Source organism: Symsagittifera roscoffensis, chromosome 2 (genome assembly GCF_963678635.1).
Source record: "Symsagittifera roscoffensis chromosome 2, txSymRosc1.1, whole genome shotgun sequence".
NCBI classification, from domain to species: Eukaryota; Metazoa; Xenacoelomorpha; order Acoela; family Convolutidae; genus Symsagittifera; species Symsagittifera roscoffensis.
The window spans coordinates 83,140,984-83,165,176 of NC_087063.1; the positions used below are offsets into that span (position 1 = coordinate 83,140,984).

General features: G+C 34.2%; 2 protein-coding genes across 2 annotated transcripts in view; both read left to right on the plus strand.

The window, feature by feature from the left end:
- LOC134840025 (motile sperm domain-containing protein 1-like) overlaps window positions 1-24,193 on the plus strand; it is a 484,177-nt gene that overhangs the window by 241,123 nt on the left and 218,861 nt on the right. The gene's annotated exons all lie outside the window — the stretch shown is intronic.
- LOC134840024 (uncharacterized) overlaps window positions 21,149-24,193 on the plus strand; it is a 4,249-nt gene continuing 1,204 nt past the window's right edge. Inside the window, exons 1-3 of the mRNA XM_063855650.1 lie at window positions 21,149-21,950; window positions 22,602-22,851; window positions 23,393-23,501. Coding sequence (XP_063711720.1) covers window positions 21,231-21,950; window positions 22,602-22,851; window positions 23,393-23,501 — 1,079 coding nt within the window. The 5' untranslated portion in view covers window positions 21,149-21,230. The remainder of the gene's footprint in view (window positions 21,951-22,601; window positions 22,852-23,392; window positions 23,502-24,193) is intronic.

Consider the following 24,193-nt stretch of genomic DNA (forward strand, 5'->3'; position numbering starts at 1 on the left):
ACAAAGAATTGATCAATCCCGGGGGAATCTGAAGATAGTCAGAAAGGAGAAACTCAGCAGGGACACCAGTCCGCTGCACAAGCAGCAAGTGCATTTGGACAGGGATCGTCAAAGAGCAAAAACCCTCAAAGAATTGCTGGAGGTGAACGCCCGTTGGAATCAGGAAAGGAGAGATGCTGCGAAAAACGACATGCGGCGAATTAATGACGAAACAGGATTATCAAAACCAGAGCTACGAAAGGAGATGATATACTCCTGGATAAGAGGTTCATAGAAGACAAGGAAAAGGAAAACACGCAGTCTCCACAGAAAACAATTCTGAGAACGATCCGTTACGTAAGAGTGGACAAGCGCTGACGAAAGAGTTGAAGGGGAAAATAGCGGCAGAAACTGATTCGAAGGTCAAGACGTCAACAGGATCTATCTACAGGAAATCGCAAATCGCTCAAGCAAAAATGCTTCTAACCACACGAGAAAACGCGGAGAGAGAGCAAAAGCCCATCGGCAGAGCCAAATAAGAAATTCCAAAGAATCAGTTCCCCTGAATTTCTAGAGGACATTGAGTCGGATGAAGAATTACGACGGGCCGCCGTGGTAATGGCCGATTTTGTGAACCCGGTGGATCGGTTTCAGCAAAGCCAAACAGTTGTAACCTCAAAGGATACGGTAGCTAGAAGGGGTCTAAGCTTAGCTATCAAAAAAGCAAAGCCGAATACAGCGGGTCCCATTTCGATGTCGTTCTGAAGAAGGGCGAAAAGAAGAGGAAGGAAAAAAATCAGACGACAACTAGAGTAAACTGCCAAGACAAACTGCTATCGCAGTTGACCAGCGCAACGAACAATCAACGTCAACTTTATATACCTCAACAAAGACATTCACGCGAGTTCTACCCCGAAAACCAAACAAAAGGCCAAACTAAAGACAATCGATTCTCAAACACGTATGGAGGATATCCTAGACACATTTCAAAACCGGAATTTGGCACCGGCTGAGTGGGAGAATGTTGCAGACCAACTTCTAAAAGGGGGTCCAAAAAGTCGCGGACGACCTCAGAGGGAATGTCCAACCAGCATCTGAAAGGGACACAATATTTGAGCCTTCTCAAGGGGTTTCTGATGATTCTAGCGCCTAGGATTCCGGAGTAAGACAAACCAAGAATAAAGAGCCTAAGCGATTTGGAGACCCAGTAAAACTTGCCATCAAGGAAGTATCGGAGGAGTTATCAGGGGGAGCACTATTCAAGGCAGCACTCCAGGATTACCGGAAGAGGCTAACAGACTTCCAAGAACGAAGTGATAGGCCCGTAGAGTCGAAACTACGTATACTAGAGAGACATTTATTCCGGAGAAAATTCAGTTATGCAACGCTGGACAAAGGAACGGATTGGAATCCTTGCCGGAGAATAGACCTCGAAGAAAACTAAGAATTGAAAATCCAAATGATTAATCTTCCAAAATCAAAAACTAGCTGTGAACTGAGTGTATTAAACTCTTTTTAACATAAATTATTTCATATATTGAAAAATTTATTTTCCTCTCGAGGGGGGTATGTCATATACTGCTACTGCAATAGCAGTAATTGAATTATGTAATACCAACCTTCAGTGGTATTATTATTATTATGATGTGTCCAAGGTCATGTGTACAGTGACATTGACACACAGCTGAGAACTCAGAGTTTTGATTCTGCAGGATCTCTCTCAGTAACTAACTTTAGAAAAAGAAAAGAAAACTTAATTCAATTAATTCAGAATACATTATTGAATTACCATTAGTTTTCCCACGATACCGCATAGGATATCACAGCAAGAATCAAGCAAAGTTTCGAGCTCTACAGAGCAAAAAGTTTCTTTAAGTTTCTTTTAATTGTCATTTTTAGTGCTTCATGCTTCAAATATCTAAAAAATTATCTCACATTGCTTCACGGGTTACTTAAGGAAATTGCCTTAGTGCTTGCCCAAGAAGATTTAATAATTTGAAGGTTTTGCGAAAACCTTTTAAACCCAACTCAATTAGAATTCGATTGCGTAAGAAAGAACTGTTTGCGTCACTCGTCCCGTTTTTTGCAAACAATTAACAGAATGAACAAAAATATTCAGAAAAACAGCTACTTTACTATACATGATCGGACTGTGAGACTGAAACCTCGAGAACAAAACAATGCGAGTCACGTGTGATTCACAGGTTCATACATTTTGAATCATATATCTTACGCATTTTTTGGAACAGCAAGAAAGTTTTCAAATATTTTAGAAAATTTTTCATGAATTTGAAAAGAACATAATCTGCCTAGTTCATCAAAACTAACGAAAACACTTATATATTTTCAGATGTATGCTCATCTTCTGTTGATCAAAGAAGGCTACATGCTCCGAGAGCCTATGGATTTAAATCGATTTTAATGGATTTCGTATTAGAATCGATTATAATTCATGATTTTTGGCATTAAAATTGACTAATTTTGTCAAATTAATCCATTATAATCGAATAAATTTGAAACAAAAGTCCATTATAATCCATTATAATCGACAATACTCCGATATCTTTTTAGTACTAAATTCGCATTGTTTTGGCAAAAATTTGCACAAGGTTTGCAAGAATTTTTATGTGATGTCTCTCAAAACTACAATAAGCAACAAAATAAAATGAATGAATATGCTCGAACGGACCCTTCTCCACGCGCACTCCTCCGATTTCCCCCTTTCCACGGCCCCCAGTTTAACACCCCTCCCCCTCCCACCTCCCCATGTTAACACCCCCCATTTTACATCCACCAGTTTGGAGCCGCTTGGAACGTTTCATCTCCCTTCCACAAGCTTTTTTTACCCTATCGACTTTTTTACGAAGTTGTCAAGTAGGTCGAAGTCGATAAAATTCCGTTCAAACCCCCTTCCCCCTGCCCCTAAACAACACGTTCAACTATTACCAGCATCTCAACAACCCCCCTCCCTCCTCCTCCTCCTCCTCCTCCTCCTCCTCCGACCCACTGGGCGGGAGGGGGGTGCAGTTGGGCGAACTTGGGCGTGGGGATGGGGGATTTTTTGAACGAAAGAGTAGGGGGTGATGTTTGGCTGAACGGCGATTGTGATAAAATAAAATAAAAAAAACTAATAAACCGCTATGAAATAAAAAATTTCGATGTCAAATGTAATCTTATAAGACGACGTAATCGGTAGCAAATGAATTAAACAGCAAAGAGATAATTTGAAAACAAATTTGTAAATTTTTTATTAATTAATAAAAAATTCGCTATAATCAATTATATACTGACAAAAAAGTTGGCATAAAAGTATTAGCATTATAATCCATTTTTAATGGAAAATAATCGATTTTTTGAAATTTATCGATACTGTTTATAAAACGAAAACATAATCGTTTATAATCCATGGGCGCTTGCTGCGTGTATCCTGAAAAAATTTTAAAAATTTTTCATTCTTTTAAAAGGTCTCGTAAGATTCTTGTACGATCTTCCCAGACAATCAATTTTTAAACTAAGATCTTTGAAAAAAGGACCCTTAAAAAACTATCGTGTAAAATAATCAATTGAAGACGCAAACTAATTCTATTTGCGAAGATAATGCTGTAATTGCTATAATTTTTATGATATCCAAAAGAACCTTTCTTATCCAACCTGGAAGATTAAATAAAAAATATATATATATCTTTTTTCACTTGTTTTTATCAAAAGAATTTTTTTAATCTAGCCGACTAATCTTAATCAATTATCGGAATAATTTGCAAGTAACTGCATCCAGTTAAGCGATTGTTTCCTCGTTTAGATTTTTAGCAAATATTTCATTTGTCGTGAACAAAGGATCAATTTTTGACCAATTTTGATCAAAATTGACATAGTGAAAAACATTTATTTAAACTCAAAAACTCGTTTTGATTGTTTCAAAAGTTTACGAGGAGTAGAAAAAAGACCCTTGTCAACACAAATTTTAATAAATATCTCTTAGATTATCTGGTTTTATTTTTTGAAAAATTTTTCAAAAAGGTTAATTTGCAAGGAGATAAGATTTTTCTAAGATAACCAACCTCTTTTTGGAATCTAAAACAAGATGAGCTGTATCTTGAAAAATCTTGCAAGAGAATCCTCATTAGCGAAAACAATGCAAGATTCTGTGCAGTAACTGTCATCTAAAGACCAGCGATATAATTTCAATAATAATTCATGTAATTTTCGAATAAGGCTATGTGTACAAATATGTGAAAAAAAAAACAAATAAACAAATATTTATAAGTCGGAATAAGTTAACAGCCCTGATATATTCATTTTCTAACTTCGATTTCAGTATTTTTTTAAATCATCAAACGAGATTTGACAAAAAATTAAAAAACCTATGAAGGAAACATAGAAGTAATCAAGCAACGCTCTGATTGAGTAGTCAGCTACAAAGAAACAATGTTGTGAGCACATCCTAACCTTTGGTTTTCTGCTGGTCCTAGTGATGTTCTGTATTCCATCGGTTGAGCTCAGCTACTGAAGCAACGGTTGAAATTATTCCTTTTCTAGACCTCTCTAAACATAGTTTTTCGAATGAGTTTTTCGAATTTGGAAAAAGATTGATCGCAGATGTTTACAGAAAACAAAACTCTTTTTATTTGACCGATCAGAATGTTATTGTTAGATCTCACTTAAAATCAATCAATTTTGTGAGCCAATTGCAGTGCAAAGTGATTTGAATGCAGTTTGCTTAGAGTTATCTAACGGAAGAAGAAGTAAAGACTTGAAGGTAACTCTTTTTTTAACGGACTCTTGGTATTTACAATTTCTTGGTTCTGTTTCAATTTTTCAAAAACAAAATTTTCTTTTGTTATCAGATATGCTTGTACTTTGAATTGCCAGGAACACTTTTACTCAATAACAAAAATGCAACAAAAAATTTTCTCTAGATTTTTGCAAAATTCTTGCAAGATAATTGCGGGTAAGCTTAGTCAAGCACGACAACTGAAAAAGGTCATAAATTGTTTCGATTTGAGCAAATAGGTAGAACAATCTGAACTTACAAAATATTCACTAAATCAAAATTTTTTAATTTCTAGCAGTTTTAATTACGCAAGAGAAGGTTAAAAATCCCTGCAAATATTTTGTAATTATAGTATCACTAGTAAATAGTATAATGTAAATTGCATAAAAATGCATGTATTATGCATCATCAGTAACACTTTTCCTCAGTTACGAGAATGTAACAATAAAAGATGGCTAGATTAGTGGAACATTCTTGCAAGAAAATAGCAGGATAAATTTTTCCGAACAATGTAACTGAAAAAGAAGCAAAAACTAACAATATGTTTTGTTTTGTGCTACTTACTAGAACAATCTGAACTTACAATGAGTTTACAAGTTCATAATCTATTGCAAAATTTTTGTTAAATTTAGTAATCTCAGCTACACGAAAAAAGAATAAAAACCTCTAAGAGTAACTTCTGCGAGTATATTGTTTTGTTTTTACTAATCGACCTGTATTTAAAATCATTTAATGTTGGAATTTCAGAAAATAGTCCTAATAAACCAAATGAGCTGAAATTAAGCAGAAAAGAAATTAATCAAAAACAAAAATTTAACTAAAAAAATTGGAAAATGAAATCAAAGAAAGATTAAAACTTTTATTTTGTAAACAAGATCAAAAAAAGTTTTGTCAGTTTTTTTTTCAACCGAGTTTGCCTATTATTGTGGAAGAATTGAACGTCGTCTCCATTTCATAGCTATTAGATAAACGACATTACTCAAAACAAAAATGACTTTAACTCCCAGATTTTATCAAGTTGGAATCTTTCAAATCAAAAAATGGTTGTTGAGAAAACTTTTGAACCTCTAGTTTTTTTTTTCGAAAAATTCTTTTTTGTTGCGTTTTTGGATTGCTGAGCTTAAAAAAATCGAAGGGACAATTGCACAACAACAAACCATTCTCATTATTAGAAAAGATAAGGAAAGTAAATTGATAAATGTGCCGCAAATCAATTGTAGGTTTTTGTTCTGTTTATTTGCAAACCATTCTGTTTTTTTTTTAAACATGCTATAACAAAATGCAAAGATAACTCTTTTTCATTTGGTTTTTGTTTTGCTTCTTTCGGTTTTTCTAAAAATTCTGCTAGTCTCTGGCAACTAATTAGGAAATTCTCCTATCTGAGTTGCCATGCAATGGTGGGAGTAGATTGTAGTAAAAATTAACCAACTAAGTCTTAATTAGCTGAAACTTTTTGAATACTAATTGATCTTATTTTTAAAAATGGAAATGAAATGCTTGTTTGTGTACTCATTGCAAACTTAAAACGAGTTCTACCTGAAAAAATTTAGCATGAACGAGAACCCTCATTAGTGAGAAGTTTGCAAAAATCTTCATAACTTCATTAATTATTCATGTAATTTTTAATTTGAATTTACGTGACTTCAAATAAGCTAAAAAAAACAAATAATTAGATATCTCTACGCCAGAACAGGTCATCAACCCTGATATCATTATCTCTTTGTTTTAGATTTCGGTATTCGAGGCCTGCGAGGTCATCTTTTGATTATTACACGAGACACAACAAAATCAAAATATCAATGAAAAACAAAAAGTAATTAAGCGACGTTATGATGGAGCAGTAAGCTACAGAGAAACCATCTTTTGAACGCAACCCTACTTGTGGTTTTCTGCTGGTACTAGTGGTATTTTGTGTTCCATCGGACTAGGTTGAGTTCATCTACAAAAGCGGCGGTTCAAATTATGCTTTTCTAGACCTCACTAAACAATCGATTTTATTTTTGAAACCTTTCCTTTGTTCTACATTAAAAGCTTTCAACGAGTTTGTTAGCAATTCATCTTTTTATTCGCATTTTTCTCAAAAACTTGGCGTAAAATTAACTGATGCTATACTTCTAACCAGAAGAGTGTAGATCGCTTCGAGAGAATCATAGTTTTTTGAAGTTTTTGTTCCAGCGGCCGCAGACTAGGTTGAGAGCATCTACCAAACCAACGGTTCAAAAAACGTTATTTTCAAATCTCACTATAATTTTTTTAAATCTAAAACTTGAGTTTTGGGCTAATTTTAGTGTGAAGTGTCTTCGATTGATTGCTGTTATCTAATGGAATAGAGAGGTAAACACTTGAAGAGAACTCTATTTTTTGTGGACCCTTGTTATTTTAAAATTTATTGTTCCTGTTTAAGTTGAAATGTTCGCACTACGTGCACTAAACAGGTTGGTTTTTGGTTACTTCCTGAAACGAGGCCTAAGAATAACTTTTGATTTTTTTTTTCGTTTCAGATTTGTTTTCCAAAAGTTACCTATTTATTTAATATTATTTAATTACAGTTTATTTCGTTTTTTGTCAGATAAAAATTAACATTTCACTCGTTTCTTATATGATAGGTTCATCCCTAAGGATATGCAAAGCTAACATAAATGCCAAAAAAAAATCTGTGAAAAATATTCAAAACTTCAGTATCGCGTATTCAATACAAATGCTTGTATTATGCATCACTAAAACCACTTTTACTCAGTTACCAGAAAGCAACAAGAAAGTTTTTGCTAAATTCTTGCAACATTCTTTCAACATTATTGAATGATAATTTTTCCTTACAAGTCAAAGGGAAAAAAGCAAGAACTAACAAACGTTTTTTTGAGCTACTTAGTAGAGCCATCTGAACTTCCAAGGTATTCGCGAGATAACAAGCTATTGCAAGACTTTTGTAAGTTGCAGCACCCTTAACTACGCGAGAGACCATCTCTGCAAGTATATTGTTTCTATAGTATGTATTACATTGTGAGTTGCATACAATTGCTTGCACCATGCATCATCAGTAACACTTTTACTCAGTTACGAGACATTTTTCGCTCTTGCAAGGTAACTGAGTTTAAATTTTCTAAACGAGACAGCCGGGTTGACCTCCATCAACCGAAAATGCTTATCTTACATTTCCATACACCGAAAATGCTTATCATACAATTCCATACATCAAATGCATGGGGAAATGCTAGTGATACATTTTTCATACAATTTCAAAAAATCATTGAAAAAAGATTCGAAGTAGAAAAAAAATGGTCTTCATAAATTTTCCATCTATGAAAGCTGTATGACTAGCATTTTTTGTATGACTAGCAATATTGAAATTTTCCCAAAATAGTTTTTTTTTTCAACCACAAATTGAGGAAACCGTGGTTTTAGTCACTTGTGTTCGTTCACGAACACATCCCAAAAATTTTGAGGATTTTTTTTATATTTCGTTTTATGAACAAATGCTAATCCTACAATTTTCATATATGCAAAAAAAACTTATCTTGGAGTTTTTTCAACATTTTCTTTATCTATGGAAATGTACAAAATTGTGCGACAAGCATTTTTTTAATAATGAAAGCTGTAGGATAAGCATTTTTGGTCAACCCAGGCAGCTGAAAAAGAAGAAAAAAACTAACAAAACGTTTTGTTTTAGCTACTAAGTAAAACAACTCCAGCTTACAAGATGTTTGTTTGTATAATATAGCACTCCTATCTGCACGGTTTATGTACTATTTTCTATCAAGTAAAAAGACTAAATCTTCTGACAATCAGATAGAATATCCACTGTGTTTTTTTTGCAGATTTTGAATCACGGTGTTTTTTTTTTCATTTTTATTTTTTAAAGAAAATTATGGAAACCTGTACAAATACTTTTGATAGTTTTTGATATTAAAGTTTTTGATAATAACATAATAATAGCTAGATTTCGGCCAACCTGTAGTTAACATACGTTGTTAACCGACTATTCAGAAAACGGATGAGCGGAATTCTATTTTTTAGCGGATTTTAGTCAAAAACATAAGTATGTAAATGAAAGAAAAAAAAATTGAAAAAAAAATAATTTCATCTCCGAAACACGTTGAAAAATTGTTTTTGACCGTTTTGCTTGTTTTTCAATTCGAATTGACCTTTGTTTCAGGAAAAAATAAACATCTTCTCCAGATTACAGATGAAATGACAGAGCAAAAATCATTGGCGAGGAATAATTTAAAACCTCCTGTTTTTTTGTAAAAATGAGATTCGTACTTTAAGAGTTAGTTGGATTACTGAATTCAGAACAATCTACGATACTTGCATTTGAATAAAATATTCTCGTTATTCTGAAAGATACTACAATTAAAATGATAAGTGCGCCGCAAATAGGGTATTTTTTTTTCATGCGCCACCTTTTTTGTTTGAAATCGTATTTTTGGTTTATTTTTCTGTTTATCTGCTAACCATTCTGAACAATTGAATATGCGAATGCAAATTGAAAAAAAAATTTCGTTACTTTTGGTTCTTCTAAATAGATTCTTGCAACTAATTAGCTTATGCTCCTATCTTGAGTCGCGATACAATGCCATAAATGGTTAGTACATAAGCAAGTAAATTTTATTTGACTGAACGTTTTTTTTTATAAATATTGTTCTTATTTTTAAAACTTGAAAAACTAAATTGTAAATTTTGCTAGCCGCCAAAAAACTTGTTGAATATTAAGGAAAAAATTTTCAGTTTCATCGTCACGTGTAAGCTTGAAATTCATTTTCCAGGCATAATCGTTAAAACTAAAACGTTGACTAAGTTATGAGAATGCAAAAGGCTAGATTTATGCAGCAAAAGTCTAGCAAAACTTTTGCAGGATTTTTAAAGCTTAATAAGATTTCTGCAGCAAACTGCTAAACTTTTGTATTCTGAGCTTGGCAAATTTTACAAACATTGCATTTACTGTAATTTTTTTTTACTCAAAGCAAAACGTTTTATTGCTACTAAAGAGAAGAAGATAAGGTTTGCAAGATTGTTGCAAGATCAAGTAGATTAAAAAGATTTTTAGCTTTTGCTTTTTCCAATTTTTTTCGGCTATAACTCTTCTAAATGATGAAAAGGAAAAATCAATATGCGGCCAAACTATGTTCTTTGTGAATTGTAAGTAAATTCCGCAATGAGACAGTTCTCTTTGATAATTCTTTGTCTTGTGATTTCTTTGATTTAGCCGACAAAATTTCAACATGTAAAATGACTTGTGTCTGGATTCCAGTGACTTACTGACACCAAATTGTTTTCCTATCGATTGCACAGTTTGGTCTCCTAATGATTTCATTGCAAAACATGTTCGAATATAGTAAGAAACACAATTAGACACAAAAAATGCAAATTTTTGGAAACTTCTTGAAAAAGATGTATGAAAACTTCTGGAAGATATAACAAAACTTTTGGATCACAGACAACGAAGAACGAGTACAATTAAGACAAATAAACGAAGAAAATGATTTGCGTCAAAAATTTCACTACCCGTACCCAACGGAGGCTGTTTTTCTTTTTAAAAATTTTATATAGATTATCTAGCCTATAGTTTCACTGTGAAGAAAAAATGGTCAGAGTTTTTCCGTTTTATAGATGCAATTTACACTCAGGACAGAGCAAAAAAAACTTAAATTTTTATCCATTTTTTTCGCTTATAACGTGATTGTAGGTAAAATCAGTGCATTATTCTAAAACCCCTTCTAATTGCGCCGACTATTACCTTTTTTTCACTAAAACATGTATCAATGTTCACTCGAATTTAATTTGTTCAAGATACTTACAAGACGAAAATCATCGTTCTCAGATTCTCCCAAATTCAAGATTGTTGCAAGATCGTGCAATATAGCCGTCATATGCGAGAATTTTTCAAGATTACCATCATCTATCTTCTACTAGACACTCAATTACTTTCCAGCTATACCATTTTTCACTACTTGTAAAATTTTGTTTCCCCTTCGGAAGTACCATTAAAGAGGCTCTTTTTTGATCTATGAAGAGCAGAGAAGCGGAAACGCAGGTTACATGGCAGTAAGTAGACAGCCATTAAGCAGACAGGTCATTAACAGACAGGCCATTAAGCAGACAATTTTCTCAAAATTTTTGTTTACCAAGCAATTTTTGCTAAAAAAAGACTACAGCATTTAAAAAAATTTTAATTTTCAGCAATTTTGTCTTTTTTATGAAATTTTTTCAGATATCAAAGTCAATTTGGAGTTTTCTTGTACGGAAAATCCTAATTTGATCGAACATTTGAAAATCATAATTTTAGTCTTTTTCCATCAAATCACTTTAGAGTATTATCAAATTTGTCTGCTTTCTGACAAGTATGAAAAGGGAATGGTCTGCTGAATAGCCGCCCACGGGAAACCTAGAAGCATAGCAGCATCAGCCTGTCTTTACCTGTTCCTTCTAATTAGCCCTCCGCCCATCTCATTTTCCACTTCCTTGACTCACCCGTGGCACCCTTTTTTGTTTTTTGACATGATTTTCTTCAGTTATTTTGATAAATCGAATTGTTCAAAACATCGCCAGAACGTAAAACATTTCTTCAGTTATTTGATAACTCAAAATGAATTGTTCAAATTATCTTAAGTACATGTAACATAAATGCTGGATACTTGAGATATAATCAAACTTTAATCAAACCCTTATTTGTTACAATAACTTCGAAACTAGATTGATTAACTTTTTTTATAACTTGTTTTTTATCGGAGCCCCACCCCCTTGTTCCCTCTTTCGAATGGTCCCGCTCCACTCTGCCATTCCCCTCCCTCTCCACAACTCTAACACCCTCCAGCCCCCCCCCCCCCCAACCACTTTTTGCCCAACGTTTTTCTACTCAGTTCGTGTGTTATTTTATTCTAATCATTTTTCATTCCATTCAACTTTGCTAAACCGGATAATATCAAAACAAATTAGAGCTTTCTAGATCTTTTATAATCAAAAACAACACAGAATCCTAATAATAGTAATATCTTATCACAACGAAACTTCACTGACATCCAAATGTTGGCATGGCGACATTTCGTCGCAACCGAGAAATCGTCGCATGCGACCATTCGTGGCATTTGTAAAATGCGAATTTTCGCAGCATGCGACGACTCGTAGCAAGCGACAATTATTAGCGATGGAAGTTTTCAGCAGATCAAAAGAAATTAGATGAAAGGCTTAAATTGAAGACCAAAGAAACTAAAAATCAAAATTGAACAAGAGGCCCTCAATTTGCTTGATAATATTATTGTTGCAATAATTTTATAGGAGTTAATCTGGCTTGAAGTTTTTTGTATTTTGCCACCTTGGCGACACTTTCTCTGGCAGTTATCCTCGCCAACTTGTTCTCCGACAGGTTTCGTTCTTTTCTCAGGAACTGGATAAAATTGTGAATGGTACAGTGAGCACACCCCATACCCATCTGGAAGGCCATATGCCATCCCTCGACCAAATCGTCCATTTTGGCGTTTTTGAACTGATTCCAGAGTGAGATAGGGAATTGTCCATCATCCCTTCTGCGTCCTCGGAGGATGGTTCCCACCCATGTTGATTGAAAGTAATCACATAAACCAGTAAAATGGACACATCACTTTTGTCAGAAATTTCAGCATAAGACAGCTATGCCGATTTCAAAGTTGATATGAGGTATTACTGCCAGAGCAAAAACTGACTTTAGAAGCAATTGCGTTTGGTTTTTTTCTCGATAAACCGTTGCTAATCCGATCTCTTGAATTTTGCGCCAATCGGCCTGAGAAAAATGAAAAAGCTACGTCTTATATTTACTTATTGAACTCCTTCAAACAGGCGTTAATTGAAACATTCTCAAAATCTACAACCAATCTACCACAAGCCAAGTGAAAGAAGCATTCTTTAATATTTACTCCATTGAATTCCTGCAAAAAGACCTGATAAATCCTTCTCAAAATCTACGGCCAATCTACCACAATCTGTGAGGGCTCAGTCCTGGATTGATTTTTTTTTCAGTTGACTGCAGGCACCGATGTTTCGAGGCTATTATTCTCAGCTTTTTTCACGTAAAAGATTCTTGGAGGCTCCAATGTTGTTTTTCATTTCTGTTTGAGAGCACGTTTAATCATGTAAATTTACAGCTTTATAACAGGACAAAAATTTTTTTTTGATCCCCCTAAAAAATAACCCCGGTTTTAAAGAAATTAGCCTGTTCGAGAACTTATGCTTTTGTTCAGCTGGGTGTGGTAATTTACCTTTTTAATTAAAATTAAAATTAGAAAAGTCTTTGCTATTTTTTTCTACTTCTTCCTTGCATGGAATATTTTTGTGACCATCTTCTCCGGATATGCTGACTATTTCATCTGCGATGGTGGCAACAGAAATATTACACTTTCTCTTCATGCATCGCCAGCTGGATTTATCAGTTATTATGTTATGGCGGTTTTGGTTGAAAGTTTCTCCATCGTGGACAAGTTGCTGTTTTCCTCGCTCGATCATGACAAATTTTAAAGGCGTGTTGGTATCAGTAAGTGTAATAATTTTAAGATGAAATTGAAAGAAATGAATCAAAACGAAGGTGTTTTGGATACTTCTGACGTTCAATTACTCTTGTCTTTACTGTTAATTTCCATTGCTCGCTGGATTTTAATTTTTGCTTATTTTCGCTTCGTTTAGTAATCCTCCCAACTAGCAATTGGTCGTGCTGCTAATTATTGCTTGGTACGAAGTGTCGCTTGGTGCGAATTGTTGCCTTTTAAAAACGCTGCAAAAAGTCGATTGCAACCAATTGTCGCTTGCGGCAAAATCCGCCTCACGCCAAATGTTTGACCAAAATCTTTCAATTTTTTCCGAGCCGCATTTCCGTCCAAAAGAAACAAAATACTCGATTTGCTTCAGCGTTGAAATAGGTTGAATAGCGGGGCGGATCTACGATTTTGTCGAGGGGGGCAACGGAATCGAAAATTGGGTTCCTCACTCAAAGTTAGTAAATATTGGCGCCAAAGGCGCTCTTAGACTATTTTGATTCAGTGATCCGAAAATGGATATCTCAAATTAGTACAGAGGGGTGACACTTAGTGAATCACGGAGGAAAGTTTTTGGTGATGAGGTGTCGATTTCTTCATAGAAATTCACATGGTTTCATTGTGTAATCAGTGGTTTTGCAAGAGACCTATGAAAAATGAAGGACAAATATGCCCAAACTTAGAGAACCTAAGCTGGTGAAAACTTCATAACTGTATGTCAAGCTTCAAACTCAGGAAATTTCGAAGTTTACAACGGATACTTTTTTTTGCAAAAACAGCGAGGGATTCTTAGTTTGCAGCAGATCTAACAGAGCAACTTTTAACCCATTTTGCCTCTTATTGAAAAACTGAAAAAAAAAACATATTTCCGAAATGACTTTTTCTGCGTGTGGGAAGGGGATCGGGGTAATTCAGAAATGAGGGGGAAGAGAGGTTAAAAAGGGTAGACACGGAGCAGGAGACAAATTGGCTAATTGTTGATAACTGTCATTTTAGATGTTTATTTCGACACAATATTAGACAACAAATTAAGTCGCGTAAATATCACATTAAATGTCAGTTTAGGTCAAAATTTTGCTCTCAAACAACATTCGCGCATCGATGATGAAAAAATACCTGTAAAATTGACCATAAAAAACATCTAAATTAGCTTGCATGACAATTTCAAGATGCAATTCAGAAGGCAAGTCGCAAATTGCAAGAATAATAGAGCGTCTTACGTCGGTAATCAGCTTTGCAATCATTAGGCTAATTTTTTAAAGCTATTTTGTGTTTATGTGGTTTATATGAACAGAGATTTTTAAAAAAAAGCATTTTAGAGTGCTTTTTAGACAAATGACGTCAGTATATATTCTTTTGTACATCCCACTTAAGAACAGCCCGCGTTACCATTTGGGAGAAAGTTTTCCTTTCATTTCAATAAAACTTGTCAGCTGGAAAGCAAAACATGGCCAACAATTATTTATAAAATCGAGTGTGAATAAACCAGTCGAAGTATAAACTAGACTGCTCGTATCAGGGCAAAGCCTTGAATGTTCCGGCTGCCCTCTAATTGGTTTCGCATAGTTTTTGGAAAAAAAAATTGACAAACTGTGAATTGTAGGCTGGTTACATAAAATTTTAAGTTTTAAAACTTGAGTCCTGTATGAAATTAATAAGACCAATTAGTTTGCCTCCGAGCAATCGCCGGAGCGAGCAAGTAACTCTTTTTTGGAAATTTGTCTGATTGAATAACACCCGAGATTATATATGCCTCATTTTCTTCAAAAGTCGGAACAATTAACTAAATGAGCAGCGTATGAGCCAGTCAAAACCTATGTTATTAGCGTTGAATATGGCATGATTTTTATTATTTTACATTAGTTTTTTTTCCGACTTTCGAAGAAAGTGACGAAATGTTTGTGCTCGGGGTGGTTTTTTCTCCAGATAAATTTTGAATTTTTGTCTAGCAATTTATGACTTAAAATTATAGGGCTCTAAAGATGGCCGACTTAGTACAATTAACGTGGCGTTTAATTGTGCTAATATCGCGCTAGTAACGGGTATTTGTGCTAGTAACTAAATTAAATTGAGGCATTCTTTTTAACTTATATAAAATTTGTCATACACGAATTACATCACTTTGTACTTAACATTGCGTAGATCTCAACACTACCCCTTAGACCTTAAAAGGCAGTTGAAACATTCAGGGCTTCCCCAGATACGAGCAGGTTTGTTTTATTACTGTTTGGTACTTTCTACTAGATAATATGACAGCTAGTTGTTCCGACTTTCGATACGAAAGTGACGGAATATTTGTGCTCGGGATGGGTTTTTTTTTCTTCAGTCAAATTTCGACTTTTTAACTAGCCCTTTTTGACGGAATTTTATTACATCATTCAAACGATATTTTTGTCCTGAGCTTAAATTTGAAAAGATATTTCACCTGTGATCATTTTTCGTAAAGTTTTGGGGGTTTAAAGATTGTCATTTTGGCTAAATTGGGACAATTAACGCGCGATATATTTCGCGCTATTAACTCGAAAGCGGAGATTTAATCTGTCTTTGAAATCGTTCCAAATTGGTTGAAAGAAGCTTATTTGCCATAATTGTTTTGTTACAATGAGCGAAATCTATTCTTTAAACTGTATATCGCGTGTGGGGGGATGATAAAAAAATTTCAAATTTTAGAAAAACATTTTTTCATTTTTTTATTATATTTGTTTTTTTTATGTTACTACTGCTCGATAAACCTGAAAAAGCAGTCGGAACTTTCAGGGCTTTTCCCTAATACGAGCAGTCTTAATTCTTTTTTGGGTGGTTTGTGCACCACCCAGAAAATATTCCCTTGGTTTGTTTTATAGAGTTAAGTTTCAAATGAATTCTTTTTTTTTTCTTTTTTTCTTTTTTACCAGTTAAAATTGTACTTAAGCGAATGAATATTGATTAAAATTGTAAATAACTTTTCTCCTGTTGCATTATACGAAGTTATGACAATGATACAGTGAGTCAAGTTTCGTTAATAAGCCGCAATTTGAAAATGCGATGGAAAAAATGAATTCGATGCAAAATCCGATGATAGCCAACAAACCAGCTGAAAAATTGTGAATGAAAAACAAATAAAATTTAAATTTAATAACAAAAACGATTGCTAGCAAAAAAGTAACGTTTGTTTCTTTATATTGAAGGGCTTTTGATTTTTTAATTAAATGCGTTTGTCAAAATTGTTTACTACCATTTGAAAGATTTTGTCATCCAAACTTTAAAAAACTGACTTGTATTTTGATTAAAATTACTAGTCTTACTGCTACGCTTGCAGTTTTTTGCAGCTTTGTCTTAATATTTTCGTTTTTTTTTTCAAATTTATGTGTTAATACTTGGAGGTTTTGTGCTTCTTGAGTCCTTTGTGATTGATATTTTCAAAAACCAAAACTCTTTTTCATTGTAATTCCAACAATTTTTCAAGTCTCGGAAGTGAATTGATTTCATTTTAACCTTGATGATTTCATTTGTAACCAATTCGGCGAGCTAATTTATTCTCAACGCTTAAAAACTGTGTTGACACATCTTGGATTGTTTCTGACAAATGTGATTTTAATTCTTTTTAGAGTTTCCGTTTTCAAGTTTTCTTCAGAATTTTGTCGAAAATGGTTGAAGTTGAAACATCTCATTGAAAAACTTAATAGGTGTCAATTAAGTCTTTTTCTGAACAACGTTTATCCAGCAGCAGCTACAAGTGTTGACCATTAGAGTCATTAACATTTGATATAAACAATTTTGTGACTCAAAATGGTTGAAAAAATAAAAGTGTCACAGACCGTATAATTTAGTCCAGAGCATAGCCAAATTAGCAATTTTCAAACTCCCAGTTTTTTTCAAATTGAAGGTGACATTTTTTAATTTGAATTCAGGGAGTCGCTATCTTCACTGAGGTATGAAATTTTTTGCTAAAAGTTTTTACTCCAATCGCAAAATTTGACTGAATAAAAAATAACACCCGGAGCATAGTTGTGTTTCATTTCTTGTAAATTTGGAGCAAAAAAAAATAAATTAGATTTCAACAGCATTGTTTTTGTTCCCACCATTGAAAACGGGGAGGAACGTTGTATTCGGGTGTGTTTAAGTTTTTTCTTGCTTTTTGTTTTCCACGCAAAGTTAGCTACCACAAATAATCTTCGGACTGGGTTGATTGATATATCATTTTAAAGCCCTTTCAGTCGTCATTCGAACAACATAAAAAATTCTCCCAGTGTCGAGAAAAACCGGTTTGAAATTTTTGATTTTTTTGTAAATCAATAATCATTTGCTTAAATGCAATAGTATCCGGTAAAAAAGAAAGAAAACAAAAAATTTTTGAAAACTCTAACTTTTTGTTTTTTTTATAAACGTCTTCAAATTTTTTTTCCAACTTTCTTATTTCACAATGACTCACAAAAATGCCTAAGCTCTACTTTTTTTGCTCAGATTCTTTTATCACACCAAGCCGAAAAAAACGACACTTTGGAAAAAAAGTTTGTTGTACTTTTTTAAGACTGGTCGGAGCATTCTGTGCTTCTTGCACAGTAACTTGCTATCCTTGTTAATTTTTGTTAATTGCTAGGCGGAACACTTGAGAAAAGGTGGATTTGAGGAAATTCAGAGAAGATACTAAATTGGTAAGTTTTCGACCGAAATAAGGAGATAAGGAGAAATACAATCACTTGTAAACGCAATTATGATATGTAGATATCCACTGAATTAAAAACTGGCAATTTAGAAAAATCCAACGAATCCGAAAAAAAAGAACCTGTAACTCAAACGACAGCAAAATAAATTCATTGAAACCTGCTCATTGTTTATTGAAGCAAAAGAAATAAATGCGACATCTTGAAAATAAGAAATTTTGCACGTTGTTGTCAGTTTTTTTTAATCAGAACTAGGCAGAATCAAAACTCAGGCTACTCATTTTAACCCCATCTTCGAACTAAGAAAAAAGTAATTCAAAACTTGCAGGAATAGACTGTTCTAATTCCTTTTTTTGTGTGGGTAATCGATTCAAATGAGAAATTTTGTGGGGCAAAAATGTTTAATTTGGAACACCAAAGGCAAAATCCCATGGGATTAACCAGGAATGCACCCTCCTCGATAATGCAACGCTATCGCCGCCCAAATTACAGCTTTTTGGTACTTTTTAAGTCATCGGATTTTGGCTAACAGACTCTTAAAATTTTACCAATGGCATCAAAGACGACTTCACTTATGTACAGTGTTTTTGAATGGCGATACGATTGTATAACAAAAAGAACTGTTAATTATTTTCAATGCTTTGCGCAAATCTCTTAATGTCTCAGCCGTTAAGAATGAGGGTTTAAATCGCAATAAAAAATGGTTAGTGGAATTTCAATTCACGGTAATTCATGCAAAAGATTAAAACTTAGTATAAAATAGATGATTTATCCAATTGAGAGCTTTTCAGACCAATTTATACTACTACTATTGGCATTGTATTTTTTTTCAGACTGATTTTTCCTCCGGCCAGCTATGAATACAAATCTGAAAGACCATTTTAATGAAGTTGCTTTTTTTACAACAACCAGGTTGGTATTTTTAATACGCTTTTTATTCGCTATTTTTAGTGCACAATGGTAAGCAGAGGCGAATTACAGCTCAAACAATTCAATATAAATTGAATTGAAGAAAGTTAACAGTTCCAATCAAATCCTGTATACACGCATATCTTATCAATTGGTTAAAAATTGTTTTATTGTTTTTTTTTCGATATTTTTCACGTTTGTCTTTTCTTGAAATTAGGATTATGTTACTTTGAATAATATGATATTGTTGACGCCCATTTTCCTGAAAAAAAAACAGTGTGTAAATTGTCTTGAGGAAAGCGGTTAATTGACTTAAAAATAAACATTTAATTTGTGCGCAGCTGGGATTTTGAAAAACGAGCTCAATTGATTTTTTTATAGTTTTTTTCCGTTTCATTATTGATTTGGTTGTAATCTGATGTTTGATTCCGTACTGTACTCTATCATTGATTGTAATCTCTTAAGTTGTTTCCGTAGACTGATATTATTTCAAGTTGAGCGTTACGTCAATTCATTTCTTTCAGCTCTTTTCTTTGGGTTCATCAGAATTAATCAGCGATGAAACAGTTTTTTTCAGTGTTGTTCATGGTTTTTCGAAGTGCTGACTTAACGCTGCTTCATAGATTGCTTAGTGGTATAACATCTTCGGATCAACAATTTCCTAAATCAGCATTTTCAGCGTTTTTACAAAGTTCTTGCATTGCTGGTTCATCGCTTATTCAACCCTAATTTTGGTGGGAAAGGGACCTAAAACATGCATATTCGTGCGTTTCAGGGCGTGAATTGTACGAATATACATGTCTTAGGTCTTCCCCACCAAATTTTGATAAAAAATTGGGATAATAGCGCTGCATCAGCACTGAATCGGTTTGTTTCAGCTTTGTTTCATTAACATTGCAACGTTCAACCTTCGCTGATTCATGGCTGTTTTTAATGATATTTAGAGCGCTGAATGAGCCTTGAATCTGAACTGAGCTGCTGTGACACTGATCAGAACTTGATTCATAGATGCCAGTTCATGAATTAACCTTGATCCTGCATTGAATTTTACTGTGAGTTCAACTCGGGAAAATTTGAGGACTGATTCTGCTCTGATTCAAACAGTTTTGACTTTGAATCAAAAATTGATTTTCTTAGTTTTTGGTCAAATGATGCATCCTCAAGTATTACTGTTTTTTTCCAATGCCACCATTGTTTTTATCTGAGAGAACCATTTTTTGCTAACTCTTACAAAAAAAATGATGGTATGTTTATGCTTGGGGTGGTCTTTCGTAATATTTGAGAGTTTTTCGGGTTGCAGAGTTTTTGGGGGTCCAATTTGGGACATTGAACGCTCAGTAAAATTCGTCATATTCAAGCGTCAGCTGTAAATCAACTCAATCCAAGTTGAATTAAGGCAGGCTTTTTGCTCTAATTTAAATTTCACTAGACGCAAGTTCTTTTTGTATTTTGCGTAGCTAGGATAAAATTATAAGCTGAAGTTGAATTAAAAAAATTTATTGAAAATTGAAAAAGTTTTCATGTTATTTTTCAATTTTTTTTATCAAACTTTTGCAACCAATTTTCTGACTGCGCTTTGATCGACGTTAAAGGGCAGACAGAACATTCAAAATTTTGCCCTGATTTAAGCAGCTTTTTTAAAAATATTTTTTAAGTTTCAAGTTTTGTTAATTTTTAAAATTTCTTGTCAATGATTGAAAAAAAAACTGTTATAAAATAAATACATATACAATAAATGACGTCTAATTCAATAGTTTCATGACGATAAAGTTACAAATAATGGTAGATTTATGTTATCAAGTTACTGTCAAACTATTCTCCCCTGAAATTACCCTACCAATGCCAATAAAGGTATAAAATGAATGGACTTAACATCTGAAGGCGCCATCATACACATTTGCGCCATATACCAGCTTACTTAACTGTTCGAGCTTTATCAACTTTCATTCACAGTAACAATTTGGCGGTGAAGTTTCTACCGTTTATCAAGTTCTATATCAGTTCAATCGCAATCTAAGAAAACTTATCGAAGTTTTATTTCGTTTTTATTTGACAATCTTTATTTTCATAAAAGTCGATTAACTTTCCTTTATTTTTCAATCAAAATCGATTTCTGATATCGAATTCTATTCATCCCAATTTTTATCCGCTATTTTTGGAGGAAATTTTGTCTGCCGAATAAATAGACAATTCTTTGCACTCATTGTTATTAATACAATAAATTTTGACCTGAATAAACTGCGAAACTTTTGTGGTTGTAACCCAAATCAAATAATTGAAAACTTCAAATATGCAGTCAATTATTCTGCCCTGGTTTCAGTGCGTTACTTCCATTTCAATTCATCGAAACGCAAAAAACCTTCACTGCTCTCAAATTTATTAACCAAATTAGAGTGTTTAATTTTATGATTACATTTTTGAAGAAAAAAAATGGACTCAAAATCGACAAAATTGACTAAAATTAACACCAAATCTAAAATTTCAACCAGTGTTAAAGTTCGAAGATTTAGTGCCGGCATTAATAATGTTCTGTTTTCATCAAATACATTGCCATTTCCTTCACATGTTGATGATGATAATTTGCAAGCCGAAAAAATGAGTGTTCAAGAGACTATTAAAGCGGAAAGACGCTTCTCTTTTCTGACCCCCGATCAATTCCGTCGTCGACGAAGCTCAAACTCGGTAAACTCGAATACGTGGCGGTCGTCGAACTCTCATGTTTCGACTCTAGGGTCTTGTAAGTCTAGCCGCGGAAGTCGTGTTTCATTGTTCGGTTCGTCGTTTCAAATCCAGGAGACGAGTCGCGAAGATGACGAAGCCCCGGTTCGAGATTCCGACGACGATGACGACGACGGAAATTTCCCTGAGTTTCCGCTAACGCTTCGGAATTTTCAATTAGGGCAATCAAATTTTGGTTTGGAGGCGCGAAAATCATTTTGCACATTTAGTTCACCGCAACAGAAACTAGAAGAAATTATTGACATGATGAAAAATGATAACGTTAAAATAAGTGAGCAAACGAGACGCGTTTACCTGTTCTGTGAGGACATTTTGGAGGCTGAGAAGGAAGACATGAAAATGAACAAACCGAGGGCATACACGAATGCGAGTCTGAACGATCTGAGTTTTCACGAACATCACACAATGCAAGTTCGTAATTTTTGCTATTTTTTATTATTGAATTATTTGTAGTTTAATGTTGCTTAGAAATAGAAAAAAAATGTTGCTTAGAAAATAAAAAAATCCAATGCCAAAAAACAAGTACATATGTGAAAAGCTAATTTTTGAAGAATATGGCGGAATAGCTGTGCTAGATGGAAAACGTTTGAAAAAGAAAATGAACGTTTTTGATTTTTGAAGAGATTTGGGGCTTCGGCCTGATACGAGCAGTCTTGTTAAATATTCCAATAAATACTAATTTTGAAGGGAAGCGTGCGCAGAAAAAACGAAATTTTTTTGTTAAAATTTTCAAAAAGTGCCCAAAAACGTTTTTTTTCTTCAAAAAATTGCCTGTTGTGCAAAATTTTTGGTCGAAATAGTGGGTTTATAGTGTTCTGAGAGTGCTCAGAAACTCAATTTGGTCTGCCTAGAAAATTTCGCCTAAGAAAAAAGTTCAAAAATTTTTAGAAAATCCTAGATTCGCTTCTGCGGGTGGATGTCTTGTGACTCATTCAGATTCATTTTAAATACCTTTATTTTGGTATTTTGTGGTATTGGAAGGTGGTATTTTTTTCTCAAGCACTAACTATCTATCCAAGTGATTACATTGGCCTTAAGCCGAAACTCAGTTTTTTGTTGTAGGAATACATCTCGCAAGAAGTCAATTCGTCTGTTCAAACCAGAAAAATTTCACTAGACATGAATTTGAGTCCGGTCAACAAACCCAACGTGACCGGTTCGAGCCCTGGAGGGGCTAACACGCGGGTGGAAAAAAGAAAAAGTATTTTCAAGCGACTCACAGGAAGAAGCTCGAACAAAGAGACTTCAAACTCGAATGAAAACATTGTTAGCTGTCAAACTCAGACGATGACTCACCAATATTCAGTGGAAGGTAAAAATGTAGTTAAAAAAATTCATGAAATTAATAAAAATTAATAGCTGGGTTCACCAACTGTCTTTATTAGAATTTTTTTAGTATTTTTTAAAAAAAATTCACATATTTGATAATTTAATATTTTTTTAATTTTAGTATTTTCTTGAGAAAATTTTGCGATCTTGACTTCGATTTTTTTTTCAAAGATTTTTTCGGTGTGAACTGGCACGATTGTATCTGACTTTTGAGGGGAGATGGACTGCTAAGTAAAATATTGCAAAATATTGCAAAATATTGCTTAACAATTTCCCCCCTATGGTACCTGCTTAAGAGTCTCCGCCCGTATAAATATATACAGTAAATTAGCACTGAGCTTTCTATTGAGAATTATAATTTTGCTGCATTCTGATTGGTAGAAAAATCGACCATTTTGATCTACTTGACAATCTCCCCCCTTTCTTGAAAGGGGTGGAGATTGTTAAGTAGATCCCTTTTTAATAGTAAAGAGTTAAAACGAAATCAAGGAGTATTTGCTGTATTCTCTTATATTCTAACACAGGTGGCGAACACTTCAGAGATTCAAGTATGAAACAGAAATCACACTTCAAGAAACACAACACGATGCGACAGTCCAGGAGCTCCATGATGTTCGGAAGAACGGAACATAGGTGCGCTATTTCCCATTGAAGATCTTTACAATAACTAAGGGCTCTTTTCCTCCCACAATTTCATACACTGTACGTTTCACCTTTGATATGGTGAAGTGGTGGTGAAGTGGTTACGTCTCCGCCTCTCAATCGAAAGGTCGGATGTTCGAGGCCCACCATGAGCCGTGCTCGTTGCTTGAGGGTGAAGCAACATAACCCAGCCCAGAAATATAACCAATAAAATTGCATGTAGTTCTTAAACAGGGGCACAACAGCGGATGTGAGTGTTAAACAGTGGCAAAATGAGTGTCTCCCGGATCGAGATCCCGCTCAAAAACCGCTCAAGATATGAGCGGTTTTTGAGCGGGATCTCGACCCCGGAGACACTCAATTTGCCACACCCCAACCACCCCCCCCCCCCCCCCCCCTCCACCCCCCAGATACCAACCTCAGATTTACAGAAAATATGATGTTTTAAAACAGGATGTTTCTCGATGTTTTAAAAATTCAATGTTTTAAAACAGGAGGAAGTAGATTAGATTACGATCTTTCACATACACAAAGGCAGTTTTTTTATTAAAGGGGGGGGGCAGGGGCTGATTAGGATTTCTTCGAGAAAGGGGGGGCGGATTTTCAAAAAAAATTGTTGACCTTTTTTTAGGTAGACCAAATTGATTTTCGGAGCACTCCCAGAACACCTTTTTCGACACTTT